The sequence below is a fragment of the Lepus europaeus genome, chromosome 14, assembly GCF_033115175.1.
Source record: "Lepus europaeus isolate LE1 chromosome 14, mLepTim1.pri, whole genome shotgun sequence".
NCBI classification, from domain to species: domain Eukaryota; kingdom Metazoa; phylum Chordata; class Mammalia; order Lagomorpha; family Leporidae; genus Lepus; species Lepus europaeus.
Window position 1 is genome coordinate 51876096 of NC_084840.1, and position 18226 is coordinate 51894321.

General features: G+C 39.9%; 1 protein-coding gene across 1 annotated transcript in view; it reads right to left on the bottom strand.

The window, feature by feature from the left end:
* Window positions 1-18226, bottom strand: part of PCNX2 (pecanex 2) — a 338333-nt gene that overhangs the window by 149386 nt on the left and 170721 nt on the right. Inside the window, exons 20-21 of the mRNA XM_062210622.1 lie at window positions 8172-8313; window positions 3810-3987 (exon numbers count right to left, since the gene is read on the bottom strand). Of these exons, the coding sequence (XP_062066606.1) occupies window positions 3810-3987; window positions 8172-8313 (320 nt within the window). The remainder of the gene's footprint in view (window positions 1-3809; window positions 3988-8171; window positions 8314-18226) is intronic.

The window sequence follows — 18226 nt, forward strand, 5'->3', positions numbered from 1 at the left end:
CTTTGTTCCTATTATAACCAAATACCCTTACCTGCATGTCTTATTTCCAAAAACTAAGACAAATCCAGAAATGTTGCCAGTGAATTGCATGAGATCTTAAAAGAAATGAATGACTAAAGGGATAAGAGAGAGACGGGGAAGTAAATAAGAAAGGGGGGCTTGTGGGAATGAGGAAGTGAGGAGGTGATGCAACTTGCAGAGGTGTGGCTGGAGGGACACACATCTCTGATGGGACATGCAGGGGCCCTACTTTGTCACTGCCTGTCCCCCACAAACCCACACGCCTGGGGTGCCATCCACTATGAAGAGCTGCATAGACCATGTCAATGTTTGGGCAGCACTAAATCTGACCTGATAGACTCTGGGCCTGGAACTCAGTATTTCCTTTTTTTCACAGCTCTGGCAGACTGAGAAATATTCATCCCCCAGACTTCAATGAATTCTAGGAGGTGAGGAGTAACCTACAGGCAGGGCTTGGGCCCTCTGGAAGCCACCTACTCTCTTCTCAGGCCTCCCAGCATCATCTCTCTAATTGCCTCGCTCCTTTCTTTCTACCCATAAAGCCAGAAAGATTAGAAGCAACTGACTCAGAATAACAATGTGTTGTATATTTATGCAGCCCCTTTCTTCCAAGGAAACCATGTGCCCATTCAAATGTTTCTTCCATAATCTCAGTGCCCTTCTGGGAGGGGGTGGCCAGGCTAACAATAACTCTCTACTTAGTCAAATGGTTGCAGGCCTGTGGAAGGCCTTAGCAATATTTGCAATGGTCAGGTGATGTTGTAAGCAGAACTCATGAACCTACTAGACAAATAAACCTCAGAGTGTGTAATAAAACAAGATAACAGTGTTGCCTGCAAACACAGTATCAGAGGTTTCTTGAAAGCCTCTAGGAAGTACATTAAAAGAGAATTAAAAAAAAAATCTATGAAAGTGAAGAGAAGGAAGAAGAGGCATCACTGGGATTTTCTGGCAAAACCTTCCTAAGAGACAAAAAATGTAGGCTTTTCTTCGCCACTGCTGGCTTCTGTCACTGATATATATTTGTTTTGATCAGGGAATAAGATCTTGTTTTTCATTCTGGAAAACACACTGTGGCCAGCTTTCTCAAGATCAAGAATGACCTGGTACCAGGAGGAGTTTAGAGGGGTCAGGACTCAGAACCCACACTCTCTGACCTGCCATACAGCATGCCAATTTTCTGTCTTATGTCTTACTTGCTTTCCTATTTTTTAGATTTGTTGACTCTCCCAGACTAAAAGCAGGTTATTCAAATTATGTGTGTGAATGTGTGAATGAAAATAAGAAGGTTGCTACTACAGTTCTGTTTGAAATTATTAGTATTTTATTTAGTGCTTCAAAAAATATCATGGGGAAGGCAAAGTCAAGTGCCTGCAGCAGCTACATTTTCCTGGATTTGTTTTTTTTTTTTTTTTTTTTTTTTTACTTTTTGACAGGCAGAGTGGACAGTGAGAGAGAGAGACAAAGAGAAAGGTCTTCCTTTGCTGTTGGTTCACCCTCCAATGGCCACCGCGGCTGGCACGCTGCGGCCGGCCTACCGCGCTGTTCCGAAGGCAGGAGCCAGTTGCTTATCCTATCTCCCATGGGGTGCAGGACCCAAGCACTTGGTCGTCCTCCACTGCACTCCCTGACCACAGCAGAGAGCTGGCCTGGAAGAGTGGCAACCGGGACAGAATCCGGCACCCTGACCGGGACTAGAATCTGGGGTGCCGGTGCTGCTAGGCGGAGGATTAGCCTATTGAGCCGCGGCACCGGCTGGATTTGGTTTTGACTGTGTTCTGCTAGGTCCCACCCTCCTCATCCTGCACAGGATGGCACTGAGTGTCCTCAAGGACAGCAAGGATGAGTAGCAGCAACACACACATCCTTTCTGTGCCCTCACAAGTCCCATAGACTGGCACATGCATCTGGCCACATCTTTTCAGCAATGGCTTGCTCCCAGTTGGCCAGCAGGCAGCTAGATGAGGCATGGCTGCCTGTGCCCCAGCCAGTGAAAGTCACTGCTCCCACTGCAGATGAAGAACTATTTAGAAGCCACACTTCAGATTTTCATGATAGGACCTCTCACTCCTCTCTGCTATGTTTTCTGTTTACCTGGGATATACATTTACATAAAATGATACTAAATTGACAGTTCAGTGGAAAAACTAGCCACACTCCTTCAGAAACACTGTACAGCTTCTCTCTTCCTACTAATACACTGGAGAATAGGATCTCCTTACAAACTTATATTAGTGAATCCTTTCAACAGTTGGGTGAGATTGACATTATTTTCCATTTTACAGGAAAATAGGGTTTAGAAAGGAATGTATGAGGACTTTTCAAAAGTTCATAGGAAATGCATGTTATTTTAAAAAATGCAAAGATTTCAAAGATATTTACCCTAAAATAAATGTTTATTTTAATACTAGTCTCCATGAACTTTTAGAAGTACTCATAAATGTCACCATGTGGAAATATAAATAATGCCAGAGTCAGGAACTGAATTTATTCTGGAGCATTTCACATCTGGTGAGAAGCCCTAACCCCCAAGAACAGTATAATAATTTATAATAATTTCATAAAAGCATTTAAAATCATAGGATATAATTTGCATGGGAATTGATACATAATGAAGGAAAACAGAATCAGGAAGCCTGTGATGTGAATGGAAAAATGAGACAAAGTAACTTAGAACCAAGTAGAACTCACACAAACAGGAAACACATGTTTGTGGCCTGGGCGATCAAGCCAGGGTCTGAAATAAAGTATGAAGATTGGGACAGGCTGCACAAATGATAATGAGGAGCCTATGGAAGATGACACAAGAGGGACTCAGGTGCCTGAAAGACTTATTGCTCAGTTATAAGAGGAAACTTGCATGCAGTAATGGAGTGATGACTGGTACACATGGAATTCCTTTAATATGAGAGTTTCAATTCTTCTTAGAAGAAGAAAGATAGTAGAAAGAAAAGGGAACTAATAAGGAGAACATAACGATGAACAGAATTGATTCATAAAGAGGTGAAAAAACAAAATTCATAGGGGAAAAACATTAACATGTAAAAATGACTGGCCAAAGGGGTGCAGGTGTTGGTTAAGTTAGTCTCAGGTAGAAACCCTATGGCTGCTATTAACCTGAGTTCATTTACTAGCAGGGGTCTCAGCTTCTTTCCATGCCCGTTTACAGTCCCCGATTTGTGACAGCAGACAGACTACGTATAGTCATGGAGGCACTGCCAAGTGTCCAGATAATTTTATCTCCCTCATGTCAGATATTATACAACATCTCCCTATATTTGCCTGAATTGTAATTAGGATTTCACATTGCCCATGCACAAATTTATTAAAGAAGAAACCTGGACTTAAGACAAGTTAATGAAATGAAAATACTCCAGGGGACCCTACTTTTGGTATAAGGTGTCAAACTGTACTTTCAAGAGACAAAATAAGAAATGGAATAAATAAATGAATACATCTGGTTGTCTTCTTTTGTTGAATGGAGCACATTTTAAGATAAAGGGCAGATGTATAATGAGATTATTAACAAAAAGAGCATAAAATTTCAAGTCATGATAATGGCTAATTAATTTTAATTAGTGATTTTCAGCAGGTAACAAGGCATACGCATATATTCCATGGGGAATTTTCCCAAAATGGCAGCAGGAATGTGACATATATAAATAATTGCATTTTATTTCCTTCTCTCATTTTGTTGTAAAGAAAAAGTTTTCGATTCTTAAACATTTGATGAGAAGTACTCTCTTGAAAAAAAATGTTAAAATGAAGAAAATAACCAATTAACTTGCCTTGCTGAATAAAATCGACACCATGAAGAAATCCAGTAAGAAACTCTCTGAGATATCTTTGTAATCACAGTGGAAAAAGATGACAGTGAAGCTCAAGTTAACAAACTGGTGAACTGGGTTGCAGAAAGAAGTCCGCAACAGCTTCATGCCAGCCATGATCATCAGAAAAATGTCCCAGCTGTTGGAAAGCAAATAAAAACAGCAATCAATGACAGCACGCCAACTACAGAGGAGTTACAAAAGCCAACATTTCTTGGGCATTGATTGTGCATCGCACATTTTCCAGGCAGAAAAATCAATATGGTGAGCCCTGTGATTGTCTGCGTTTTACAGAGGAGAAGACGCCATCTCACAGAGTTTGAGCCACCTGACTGAGGCCTCGCAGGGGCTGAGCCAGGATGGAAACTCAGTCCTGAGCGGTGCTCAAACACTTGAACTCTGTCACTACTGACATTTCTTCCCTCATGTGCTTTCCTAATTCTTGTTCCTAGCAAGGACACAGAGCTCCTTTGGTGCTTATCTGAACTAACCACTGCGACAACAAGCCAGGTTCTGGGGAAAGCTGGACTCCAGGTAAGAAACAGACCACGTGCTGCCTTTCCCGGAGTCTGCGCAACATATGGCTTTTCAACATCAAAGATGTAACCATAACTGATATTAAGTTCTGAACGGAGATAACTGCAGTATCTTAATTAAGCCATCTCTATTTTTACATATTAACTTCCGATGTTTTTCAGCATATCTGTCATCCCAGTGAATGTTATGTTTCCTGGTCTCCCTTTTTTCACTCATAATTATATCATAATTTTTCCCTTCTATTATGCCCTAGGAGCTCCCCAAAGCAGAGATGGGCCAACAAACAGACCAGAATTTTCTTTTGAGAACAGAACTCCTACATGTTTTTGTTTAGGGAGTCCTATTATTTTAATCAGTATAGGAAGATGTGTTGTGTGTATAATTTCACTCGATGATAAAGCTGACTAGGAATAATGTATCTTGAAATTGGCAGATATGACAAAAACAATACAGCGTAACAGAGCAAGCAACTACCTTTCTAAAGTGCCTTTCTGAGAAAAAACTTTGAATATTTTAACTCTCCAGTTATAACACACTATTGGGGAATGCAAAGACAGTGAGGAAACTTCTAGAGAATGGTTGCATTTGGAGTTTTCTTTCTTTGGCTAAGTACAGAACCCTGGGGACATGCCTCAATTTCCCTAAGCCTAGAAGAATCCTAGATCTGACCCTAGACCCTTAACAATGCCTTATCCCAGGATGAAGGCATTTAAGAAGTTCTTTTAAAGTCTTTGCTCCTATCAAATACAAAATTGTCATTTTTGTCAACAACAAGATGTAATGTTGGCAATTCCATATGCCTGACTCTGACATCTTATATGCATTCAGGTTTTGACGGTTTCCACTCTGCCTCAGCATGTGCGAGGTAAGGCTTACCCAAGGCCCCACGTGTCAGGCTTGGACTTGGCTTCTGAGAAAAATTAGCCCTTGACTACATTCTGATTTGGGAAGAGCAGAAAAGTTTTTCTGGATCCTCAACACAGATCCTTCAGTATTCTTGCAGCAAAGCTGGATATTGTCCAAAGCTTGCCCTCTTTGTCCAGTGGACAACGAATGTCCCTGATGAAAACACAGGATGAAAACATGACTGTGGATCAAGTTGCCTCTGACCACACCTCAGGGTACAAAAACGTCAGAGCCCTATGGAGGAGCCCCAGTGATGCGGTATCACCAGCTTAGGTATATTGGTTTTCAAGAGAAATCAGTTAACCAGTCAAGATGCAGATGAGTGCAATCTAACTCTCTGGGGCAGTCGTTTGGTGCAGCAGTTAAGATTCTGTTTGAGTCACTCACATCCCACAAGGGAATGCCTGCTTTGGAGTCCAGGCTCTGCTTATGGTTCTACGTTCCTGCTAATGTGTACCTTGGGAGGGAGCAAGTTGATAAATTAAGTAGTAGAGTCCTACCACTTGCCTGGGAAACCCAGATGGAGTTTCAGGCTCCTTGTTTTGGCCTAGGCCATCCCAGGCTCTTATAAGCATTTAGGGAATAAAGTAGTGGATAGGAGACCTCTCTCTGTCCATCTTCTGTCTCTCTCTCTCTGTTTCTCTGCCTTTCAAATACATAAAAATAATTAAGTAGCATTTAAAAAATTAACTTTCTCTTTCACATAACCATGGTTCAACAGATTGAATTCATTCTGTTTGCTAATATTGACTGGTTAAAGCCATGGGATATTGCAAGGGCTGAGGTTCATGGGTTTTATAGCATTGAAACAGTTATGGATACTGCTAATCATTCATGCATTACTGTATACTTAGCTGAAGGTTTTATAATTACCTAAGTAGCAATCAGTGAACAATGACCTAGGACCAATGCAGAACATCCATTTACACAGGATGGGAAATAAAAATCTCTAGCAAGACATCACAATTCACCCAATCACCCATCTCCCTACTCCATCACCCATCTACCCATCCTAACATTTATCTGGGGACTTGTGCAGAAAGTTGAGGATGAACAGTGTCTGCTGCTGAAGAATTCACTACCTAACCAGCTAGTACAATGATTCTCAATAAAGGCAGAGGGTCAGATTTATCTAACTGGAAAAGGTCTCAAAGTAATCCTGATGGACAGCCTCCTGTTGTCCTGTTTGAAAAGAGCTAGTCTAATGGGCTGCCTGAAAGCTTGAGGGACTTTTCTTTTAGAATGCCTCAGATGGACACCTCAGGGAGAAAAACAAAGCATTAGTTCTAGAGCCTGCAAAAAATCACTCTGATAGAATCTTATGTGAATTAAAATTATTCCAAGGCATATACATAAGGTGTTTTCTTCCTGACTTTAGTGTCTGGGGAAAAAAATACAGGGATAGGGAGTAACATCACTTTAAACTGGGATCTCTCTGAACTATTTATTTGTTTCTGCTGGAGTCCTAGCCCTTGTATCTGTCTTATCTACCAGCACGACTTCAACCTGCAGTCTTAGGTCAAGGTGCTTATCCTAAATTGGATAGAGAGAACTTTAAATCCTTTTGGTCAATAACCCAGAGTGGAACTGCTTCCTTCTTTGCCACTCTGGCCATGACTGTGTGTCCTCATTCTAGAAACTGAGGATCTGCCAGGTTCTGGGAGGTAGTCATGGGTCGGTTCAGATTGCATCACACTGAGGATCCCTGCCACAGCAGAAGCACAGGATGTTCCAGATGTGGAGCCATCTCCTGGATCAGGCCCTCCTCAACCTTATAGCGTCTGTAGCCCCCTCATCTGCTGCTGCTGCTGCTGCTTCTACTTCTTCAATCCAGTGAGACAAGTTATCGTCCCTGAACATGAAGTCCAGGATGTTTGGTGCTAAATAATAAAGGACCCTTGCTCTGGCCTAACTGTAACAGGTCTGGATTGGAAGGAAGATAGAGCCCAAGAAGGACAGGAAGGTCACATGGTCATTTCATTTGGTATCTGCTGTGTGACTATGAATCTACTCAAAGTCCAACAGAGTATTACAACACCTTTTATCTTGGCTTGCTCAAGCTTTGGCAAATATTAATTAATTTGCCCTCATCACATGCTGAAAGGAAGATCCTGTTTGAATTAGTATGCTTGGGATTATGCATCAAGATTGACTTGGATACATAATGTTTAAACTCCGTGATAAAGAAGCAAATCGGGAAGAGGCTCTCCCGTCCTCCTACTCTAATAACTTATTTGACCAGCAACTTTCGCCTTTTGTCAGAATGACAAATCCACAAATTATCAAACAGATTTCCATTTGTAAATTCAGAATTAATTTTAATCTATGAAATCAACAACTTGGCTGTACACTGCTAATGCTTTGCAAAAACATGAGCATCTTGACAGTATGAAGTCTCTGTACTTCAGTTTTTCAATTATAAGCCTTCTCTTGATAAATGCAGAGAGAGCACTGACAATGATTAATTTACCCCTCCCCCAAGCACAAAATGATAGAGTATTTGCTAAATGAAATGACACAAAGCAGTTCACAAAGCTCCAAGCATGAGGGTAAAAACTCCAGGAATCCCGGATTCACACTGTGCTTCCGTCATCTTATTAAGGCTCACTGACTAAAGCTTTGCAGAATGATTTTCAAATCCACAGACATTTATTCACAACATCACTTCAGGCAGATCTTGCCTCATTTGCATCCTAGGCATTCTACAACAACATTCTAGCTCTGCAGGTTTGAGTAAAAGACCACCATGGCTTAATTTTACATGGCCAATAATTAGCAGATATAAGTTGGTCTCTTCTGCTGCCTGTTTAGAGAAAATTCACTTGATTTTGAAAATGTTGTGATCCAATTCATTATGAGAATAAACCATTATCCACTTACTGGGTACCAAGCCTCCGGTAATTGCTTATTGAAAATGCATCAATAGTGAGGGCATTCAAAATGATTGCTGGGTACAAGACATATTTTTCAAAACACTGAAGCCAAACATAGAGTCTTTCAAACCACATTAAATGGGCGACATCTGAAAGAAACACAAAAACCACTTAGAACAGCCAGAGGTCAAAGTAATTTGCTTTAAATACAGGTAATAATAGATTATATCCCCATCCCTTTAATTTGAAAGCTGTTGATTAAGAACTTTAGATACCTAGACATGACATACCAATCTTCTTTCTAGGCAGCAACTCTTAATGTTGCTTCTACACAGTTCACAAACAATAATATATAGTCATATAGATTGGCATCCCAATTTTTCAGCTCAATTGATGGGTTTATACATAGTTCTTGAAGACCAATGAAATGAGCTATCACCTTGGAGTAAGGGAAAGTGGCAAGTGAGTGAGGAAGACAGAAAAGGTTCCATGGAGTCACCTTCTTTTAATCTTGGGGTCACTTCTGAGTCTGGGGCTGGCTTCTGGGCTTTCCATCCTCTCATTTTAATCTTTACATTCCTGGGCAGTTTATACAACCAAGAGAAAGCAGATCCCCAAGGGCCTAGCATTATGTATCTATTGCACTTTTCTGAGCACTCAAGACAATGGGAGTAGCATGGAGAGTGAGTCCAATTTCATTAAGAGCTAATGTTTCAAGGCAGAGAAACCTGGGTACTGCATGTCTTTTTGCAAATATATGAGTACGTTTCTGTATATGTCTACGTATACTAGATTATTAAGTGTTCATACAGTGAGCTTTAGCATACATTGACAAACAATTTTCCAAAGTCATTATTGCCAATTTACACGCCTACAAACAAGATGAAAATTCCTTTTGTTTGCTACATTTTCTTGCCAAAATGTTTCCCTCTCCTCTTCCTTATAGCTATGCTGGTGGGTGTAGAGTGGTATCACATTAGGGTTTTATTTTACATTTTCCTGATGACTAACATAGTTGAGTACCTTTTCATATGTTCACTGGCAATTTGGATATACACTTTGGTGAAGTGGTTCCCCATGTGTATTGCCTGCTTCTTTTTCCTATTGGATTATCTTTCTTTCCCTTACCACTTTTTAGGAGTTCTCCATACATTCTAGTTATAAATCAGTTTATATATTGAGAATATCTCTTCCCATTTTATGGTTTGCTTTTTACTTTTTTAGTAGTGTTTTCTGGAGAAAAGAAATACGTAACTTTAACATGTTCTAATTTCTTATTACTTTTCTTTTTAGGACCATTAGTGCATTTAAAAGAGAAAGATCATGAACATGTTTTCCTCTGAGACCTCTTGTTTTACCTTTCACATTTTGTGCTACAAGCTATCTAGAACTGGTTTTTATGTATATTTTAATACAAGGCCAAGACTCTTTTCTTTTTTTGACATGTTGATATCTGATTAACATCATCTCTCAATGTACTGTTTATTGAAAACAACTTCTACAAGTATCTCTCTTTGCACTGCAGCAAACTAAGGTGTTTTATTCAGCTCTGAATTTGCTGGCTACTTTCCTGGAATGTCCTACAGTCTTTCCTGTTTAAGAAACTCTTAATATTTTTACAGGAACTGGCACCTTTCCTTCTGGTGATCTGAGGCCCCCACGATCCCCTGTTCCCAATACAGTTACCACCAGTGGCTGCCAGGCGCAGGGCATCTGAAGCACTATCCTGGTGGAGGAGGGTTACTGACATGTTTAGAACTTCAGGCACATGGTGAGAGTACAAAGGAGTCATGTTTACTGGCTGTATTATTGCTTTTAACTTCCTCATAAACAATGTACCCCCTTCCTGCCTGCTACTGGGTACACCTCCATCATTCCCCAAACCTGAGTGTCTTGGACTGCCATGTGTCTGGTGACCATCAGGTATCTACCAAACACTAAGCTAGGGGTTCTGCATCTACTACTCCTAGTTCCAAAGCAAAGTATGATATTCTTTCATACCATTATTGCACACTGTAAATTCTATAATTGTAGTATCTGTGACAGCTCAGAGTAACTATTCATTTAAATAATAACCTTCCCATTAGATTTTGAGTTTGCCAAGGGTAGGTACTTTATCTTATTTAGTTTGGTGTTTCAAGTATCTAGCAGAATATCTGGCACTGAGTTGCTGTTTAGTAAATGTTTTCTTATTCTCTTATTATCTATAGTAGTTAAGGAAATTCTGAACTATAAAATCAAAAAAGAAGAATTAAAAAAAGCAAGCTTTTAGAAAAACAAAAGCTCTCTAACTATGTAATATTAAACAAATTGTCCCATTTTAATCTCTCATAAAGTATGATCCATTACAGTTCGGTTTCCTTCTATGTAATTTTTATTCTGATTTCTCAATTTATAAGAGATTGAAAGTGTCAGATTGAGGCTATCACATCAAATGCAATTCAGCCTGCTTATAAAAATGCATTTATGGAGTTCTATCAGCATTTGTCACCAGTTCACAGAAACATGACAACCTTAGAAGATTCCTGCAAGAAAAAAAAAAAAAGTAAATGAAGAGCAATATAAACAAATCTCATCCATAGTATTGTTAGGAAACATCTGAATTTTTATGTGGTTCATCCCTATAGAATAATCCAGATACCATTTAGCTGGGGGAATGTGAGCCAAATCTTCCCAACCTTGTCACATTTACTTTTAGATAATAATGTTTTCCAATAAGTGGAGATAAGAATGATGTGGGGGAGGGGGGACATAATCCTATTGCTGTCTACAAGGATTTACTAGGGATCATGATAACAAAAACAGATTTTTGCAACAATTTTGGTTTATCCATTCCAGAAACACAGATAGCAATGAATTTCAAATGAAACAGAGATCACAAATAAGCTCTGAATTCACCATTCATACCTTTCTAAATATTTGAGAGTGAAATGACTTAGGCTTCAGCTGTGTGAGCTACATTGGGGCGAGGTATGTTTGTGTGTGAGACTACATCACAAGCACAACTTCAAGGCACATGATGAAGACACTTAGACTCTGGAAAGACTTGGATGGTAAGTGGTGTGCAGTTGGCTGGCTCCAGGCCAGTGTGTTTGCAGGGGCTATGTTTAGTACGGCCACAATAACACATCTGAGAATGGCTGCAGCCCCGGATCTGTGAGTCTGTAGTTCGAGACAAAGCAAGATGATAGCTATCAAGGAAATGTATATTGGATTTTTTGAATTGGGGGGGGGGGGAAGACTTGCAGAGAACTAGAAAGAGTTTATTCATCAGTTACAAAAGTCTTTATTATTTTTGCTAATAGAACTATTAGAGTCAAACAAACAAACAAAAAACAAGACTGAATTAGAAACCACACTGAACTGCATAACTGAGCTCTGCCCATGATCTCAGGTGCTGCAAGAGAAATGAAAGTGACACCTACATGTAAATATAAAAGCTGCCAATGCTTTCCACTGATTGCTTCTGAATCTCTAGATAAGAGGACAGTAAATATGTTTACACTGAGCACACACACCCCAGAAAGCACAGATACACACACCATACTTAACAGGGGAAAAAAGATTTCAGATAAAGGTTTGTCCTGAGGCACAGTTTCTATGGCGGGTATTTAGCATAATATCTCACCAAAAAAGTAGAGGGGTGTGTGAAAAAGGAGCTGAAGTGGTTTCTAGGGCTGCCAAAGTACAAAGAAAATTCTAGAGATCACCAGATCCAAACCCCTGATCTCAGGTTCTGTTAGCCCTGCAATTTGGCAGAAAACCAATTTCCCTTTAATTCTCACTTCCCTTAGAATGTGTCTCCAAGGTCAGTAATGTATCCTCATGGAATGCTTCAACTTCTAGATAAATCATTTAACAGCTACATGGCATTCATGCTAAGTGTTTATAGTTGGAGGTAGAGAGGGTCAAATTGAAAGGAGGAAGCTAAAACAAAATTTAAGATCAGTTTTCTGAATTCTCAAATACTATACTTAATTCTTTCTTATGGGTCAACCATGAAAAGCTAATAAAAAGGAAAGCTTGCAAGTACAGTAACACAATAAACATTTTTCATGTAAGTCCCCAGGTTGTCTTAGTATTCATACAAAGTAAAGTTAAAAGAAAATCTTTGCAATGATATTTTATAACTTCCTTTTTGTAATGTCCTGAATATGTAAAAAGATCATAAAAAGACTTCACTTTAGCAGTATTATTTCTCTTTTCTATGGAATATTAGGCCCTTGAGAAAAATAATGCAAACTAATTATGCCATTTACAAGTTTATATATGACTCATTACAACTAAAACCTTTAAATTTTCTTAAAAGCTTTTCAAGTTGTGTTTTATTTAGATGTTTCTGCTCCTAAAATAAGTCCTTCTCAATAATTAAAAGTGATTAAAAAATCCTCAGTATGTTTCTAACTTTGGGACGATGATCGTCTTCAATTTAAGTCCCGAATTGGTATTTAAGCTGCAAGGTTTTCTGCTTTGAAGGGGTCAGACACATTTCAGTGTAACTGCAGCTCAGATCAACTAGTGCAGATCGTTCTGCAGCACCTGAGGCAGAGAGACCCTGTGATGTGGAATGAACACACCCAGGTTGCTGGCATCCCCTTATTATAAACAACTCCTTTTTTCCTACAAGTATTTTTCACTCTCATTTTCCTGCTGGACCAAATTTCAGATTGCAAAGCCCTTAGCACTAAGTGTACACATATCATCATTTTTCCTCTAGAAACAGGCTTCACTTCTAAAACTAGGAACATGAATTGAGGGTAATTATTCACAAATGTGAAGGAAACCACATCACCCTTCCGCTCCAAGCCCTGGAACTCCATTTAGGATAAACCCAAGTTTCATGATCTATCTTTCCCCAAATAAGCTAATTCAGGAGCTAACTCATGGATTCCTCCTTTGCCTAGAATCCTCTCTCCCAATCTAGATGAAACTGAACTCATACTTTTCCTTTAGATCTCAATTGAAATGTTACTTCCTCAAGGACCCCTTCCTTTGCTTCAAATCTAACTTAGCAATCCTTAGCCACCAACATTTGCCCTTCACTGTACTTTAAGTATTGCACACATATATTAATTTGCATGATGTGTGTCCATCTCTCCCAGTGGGTTGTGACTGAGCCCGTAGGTCCAAGGCTGTCTTTCTTAGCCATATTCAGCGTTTTGCCGTGCTCCTTGTCCATAGGGGCCACTCAGTGTCAGGCAATACAGCTTATTAACTGGTTGATTAATAGCATAACTAAAGAAGGCACTCAGTGGAATCAACTCTGAGAAGCTGATGCTCCCCACAGTTGAGTCCTCCCTACCTGCATTGTATGGGTATGGGGTTAAGTCCTGTTCAAAGATGCTTCATATTGTCACAAGGTTCACACTCAGCTCTCTGGCATCCTGCATGGTGCTTGGCACATAGGAGGTATTCCATACATTTCTTTAATTAATTAATAAATATTCTCAGGTTCAATAATAGGGCAAACTTCTCAAAGAAATACAAGGTGGTCAAGAACTACATTCAGGAATCCAAATATTAAAGTTGACAATCTCCATGGGAAAAAAAAAAAAATCTTCCCTTGTCTCCTTAAGTGATTTTCCACTTTGGAGCCTATTTAGAAAATTCATTTTCCTTTTCCCCAGCCAAGATTATATAACTTGCCCTATATTTTCTTTCAGGGCTATTCTGGTTTTTTCTTTCTTCCTCCTCCCTTCCTTTATTATCTTTTTAAACATTTAAAATCTATAATACATCCGGAATTTCATTTGATACAAATTCTAGTTCAATTTTTTGAAAATTTTTAGCCCATCTCCTCAAATCTACCCCACTGATTTTATTATGATTATTACTTCAGTGGGAATAAAAACGTATCCTTCACATTTCCACAAAAGGCAGAAGAAACTCTTTGCAGAATTGACATACTAATGTGCTTTCTCTTCTTAAGAGAAGAGTTCTCTATTAACCATAGATCTCAAACCACAATATTTAAAACTTACAGATTTTCCACATGAAGAAAGTTAGGTCAACATTTCCACATGAAGACAAGAGGAAACTTCAGGTGTTCTGTCTATGGCCATGTGGTAGAAAATACTTCTTGTTAGAAGAATCTTCTTGCCAAGAGCAAGGGTATGTGCTGATTGAATTTTGCATTCTCAACACCTACATAGTGCCTAGTACATAGCAGGTGCTTGAAAAATGTCCAGTTTAGAAAATCACAAATCCTCTTCTTGTTAAAGTATGCTTTGTGTGTTATTTAAACTACAAGATGACTTTAAAACACGATTTCTAAATAGATTCTGTATATGATCCTATCATAAAGTAGTATGAATGTTAAACTACTTCAGATTCCAACAAATCTACCTTAGAGAAAGTGAATCAGGACTCATCACAATGACCACATTGACTACAGCTGAGAAGTGACATCATCCTCAAAAGAGCCCTTCCCATGCTGGTTGTGCTAACAGAACCCAAAGTCACTACAGCGCCACCCTCATACATCACATACTGTATATTAAAACTTATTTTAATATTATCTGCAACTACTGGCCATTCATTTTGTCTGCACGTTGCTTTAGGCTTATCTGCAGTTCAGGAGAATCCCCATGGTCTGCTTGCTGGAGAGCAGGAATCTACAGTTGGCAGCTGCTTGTGGAGCTCTGTCCGCAAGCCCTGCCCTTACTGCTGTCTGCAGTGGTCTGGCCTCTCCAGATTTCCCTCTGCCTCTGTTTGAGCAGAGGTAAAACTGGATTCCACTCTTCTTTTTGTCCTGCTGCAGAGTGAACTTGTCATCTCTGCCCATCTTCTTCTGCCACTTTCAGCCTTGTGGAGACTGCTGCAGGAAGATAAGAATCCCAGTGGGTCCGGGAGACGAGCCGGAGTGTGAGAGTGTGGGGGGAGCAGCAGGCAAGGAGGAAGACACAATGAGGGGAAGAGTAGGTGCAGGAAAATAACAGCAACAGAGGAAATAATTTATAAAGCCGGCTTTCAACTGACGGCTATTTTCCAAAAAAGTCTGAGTCACTTTTCGGCACTCAAATGTTCATTTACATACAAGCATCGTAGCATGTAGCAGCTATATTACCCACTAGTAATAGTTCAGTTCATGCTTTAAACAATGTTAGTCACTTTGAATTAAAAAGGCTTTGGAGAATTTTCCTTATCCTTCACTGCTTCCTGAAGCCAGTTTCTTTTTCACTGGAGAACAGAAGTGGCAAGGGGTACATTCTCCCTCCCCCAGTCTTGACATCTCCTCATCACACACAGGAAATGAGATCTTCCCAAAGATCAAAGCAGAGCCTTCATGCTCTGAAATCAGATAAGGCTTCTCATGTCATATTCCTTTAACCAGCATTGCAGATAGTTGAAAGGTTTTTTACATATATTATTGGGTTTGATTTAATCACCATGGAAATGCTGGAATGGGTCATGGAGATAATCCTATCACCTATTGAAAACAATTACATAACTGTAGGACATGCATAACTAGATTATCAAGGGCTACCAATTGCCTAGCACAATGGGGAAAATGAGGCCTTATAGCAAGGTGAAAAATGATGCCATTTCAAAGCCCTGGGGAAACCACTGTGCCAAAGGCTTTGCATCTCTTATGTTGATGAATTTCATCCCCTCACAATTCTTTGATGTAGGAATCTCCAGTCATAGGTGACAAAGTTTAATCATAATGGGTAAGCACAGCTAATATGTGTCAGGATTTCAGCCTGCCCAGTCTTGACTTAGAGGTTGGTCTCTGAACCATGACACTGTAATTCCCTCCTAAACTTCCAAAAGCTGTCTCCAAGGAAGAACCTACTCATGTACAAAGGACCAGGAGCCACAGAAATATCAAACTTCTCAACTGCAGCAGTGGAAGTTGAAAGACAACAGAACAATGTCTCAGAATTCTAAAAGAAATGAATGCACATAACCTGGCAGACCACACTGCAAACTATCCACTGAGTGCAAAGTAAAATAAAACATTTTGAGACAGAGGAGGTCTCAGCAAGTCTCCTTCTCATGTGTCCCTTTTTGCAGCAATTGACAGATGTGTTTCATTCCAAAAGAGGGAGGAAACAAAGAACAATGGCCTCCAGTTCCAGGATGGAGTCTGGCAGGGGGATGGGGCTAATAAATGATCTAGCAGTGCTGTCTGTGCAGAAAATTGGAAAAAGAAATATTTTACATAGCTATGGGAAAGGCTAGAAAATACAAAAACAAATATCTGCATAAGAAAGGAAATATAATCATGATATACTTCTGGACACAGAAATGAACAACATTTTAGACAATAACAACATTGTAGTTAGAACAGTGGGGGCAGGTGTTGTGGCCCAGCAGGGTAAGCTACTACTGCTTGGGAGGCCCACATCTCACATCAGCTGCTTCTAGTCCAGCTTCCTGTTAGTGCTCTTGGGTGGCAGTGGATGATTATTCAAGTACTTAGTTCTGGCCACCCACTTGGGAGACTTGGCTGGAGTTCCTAGTTCTTGGCTCCTGACTTCAGTCTGACCCAGTGCCAGCCATTATGAGCATTTGGGGAGTGAAGCAGTATTCGGAAGATATCTCTTTCTCTCTCTCTCTCTCATTCTTTGTCATTCTGCCTTTCTAATAAATAAATAAATCCTGTTGAAAAAGAACTATATATATTTTCAACAAAAATATTAAAACGAAACTGCAAGTAAAAATGTTAATGCATAGGTAAGATAAGAAAGATAAATCTTTTATCTTTCATAACAGGAAGTCAATAGAAAAGCAAATGAATTATAAAGAAGTAGCAGAACACGCACAATGTCATTATTTAGGAAAATTATGGTACATACCAGAAGAGATAGCTAAAGAGAAAAAAGTAAATCTTTTCTGGAGACGGGGGATCAGAGATGAAGAGTAGAGTTGACAGGTGTGTGCAGCTTTTCATCACAATCTGTTCTATTTGGTTTCTGACACTATGTATTACTTTGATATAAATGGAAAATACATGACAGAAAGCAATATCTCAGAATCATGTCTCTCACATGCAGAAACCACACTATCTACAAGTTGATAGACAAGATTTGTTAGAATGCAAGGTAAATCCCATTTAACAATTTCAAATTTGGAACTCATTAGTGAATTGATTCCATAACAGTGGATTTTTAAAAATTATAATTAAAATGCAATTTTTAATTGCTGCATTTTCCAATTTATATAATTCCTTATTCATTTATGTGAATGCACCCAAAAATTAAAGCTTAAGCTTTTCAGTAACCAGCAAGCTTCACACAAGTACATGCGAGTCCTTTAAATCACCCTGTGTCTCAAGAGGCTTTTTCTTGTAAAAAAAAAAAAGATTTTTTTAATGTAATTTCATTTGAAAGACAGAGAGACAGAAACAGAGCTGACAGACAAAGATCTCTCATCTGCTGGCTTACTCCCCAAATTTCCAGCAATCACCAGGGCTAAGCTAGGCCAAAGCCAGGAACTGTGAACTCACTTGGGTTCTCCCATGTGTGCAGCAGAGTCCCAACTACTAGAGCCATCATGTGCTGGCTTTAGGAATGTGGATTATCACTCTGTGGTGTAGCAGATAAGGTCACCCGCCTGCAGTGCTGGCATCCCATATGGGCGCCGGTTCCAGTCCCGGCTGCTCCCCTTCCGATCCAGCTCCCTGCTATGGCCTGGGAAAGCAGTAGAAGATGGCCCAAGTCCTTGGACCCCTGCACCCGCATGGGAGACCCGGAAGAAGCTCCTGGCTCCTGGCTTTGGATCGGCGCAGCTCCAGCCGTTGCGGCCATCTGGGGAGTGAACCAGTGGATGGAAGACTTCTCTTTCTGTCTCTACCTCTCTCCGTAACTCTTTCAAATAAATAAATCTTTAAAATAAAAAAATAAAAATAAAAAAATTTTAAAAATAAAATAAAAAAAGAATGTGGATTATCGCAATTAGCTGGCATAGCAGTTAAGGCCACCCGCCTGCAGTGCTGGCATCCCATATGGGCGCCGGTTCGAGACCCGGCTGCTCCACTTCCGATCCAGTTCTCTGCTATGGCTTGGGAAAGTAGTGGAAGATGGCCCAAGTGCTTGGGCCCCTGCACCCACGTTTGAG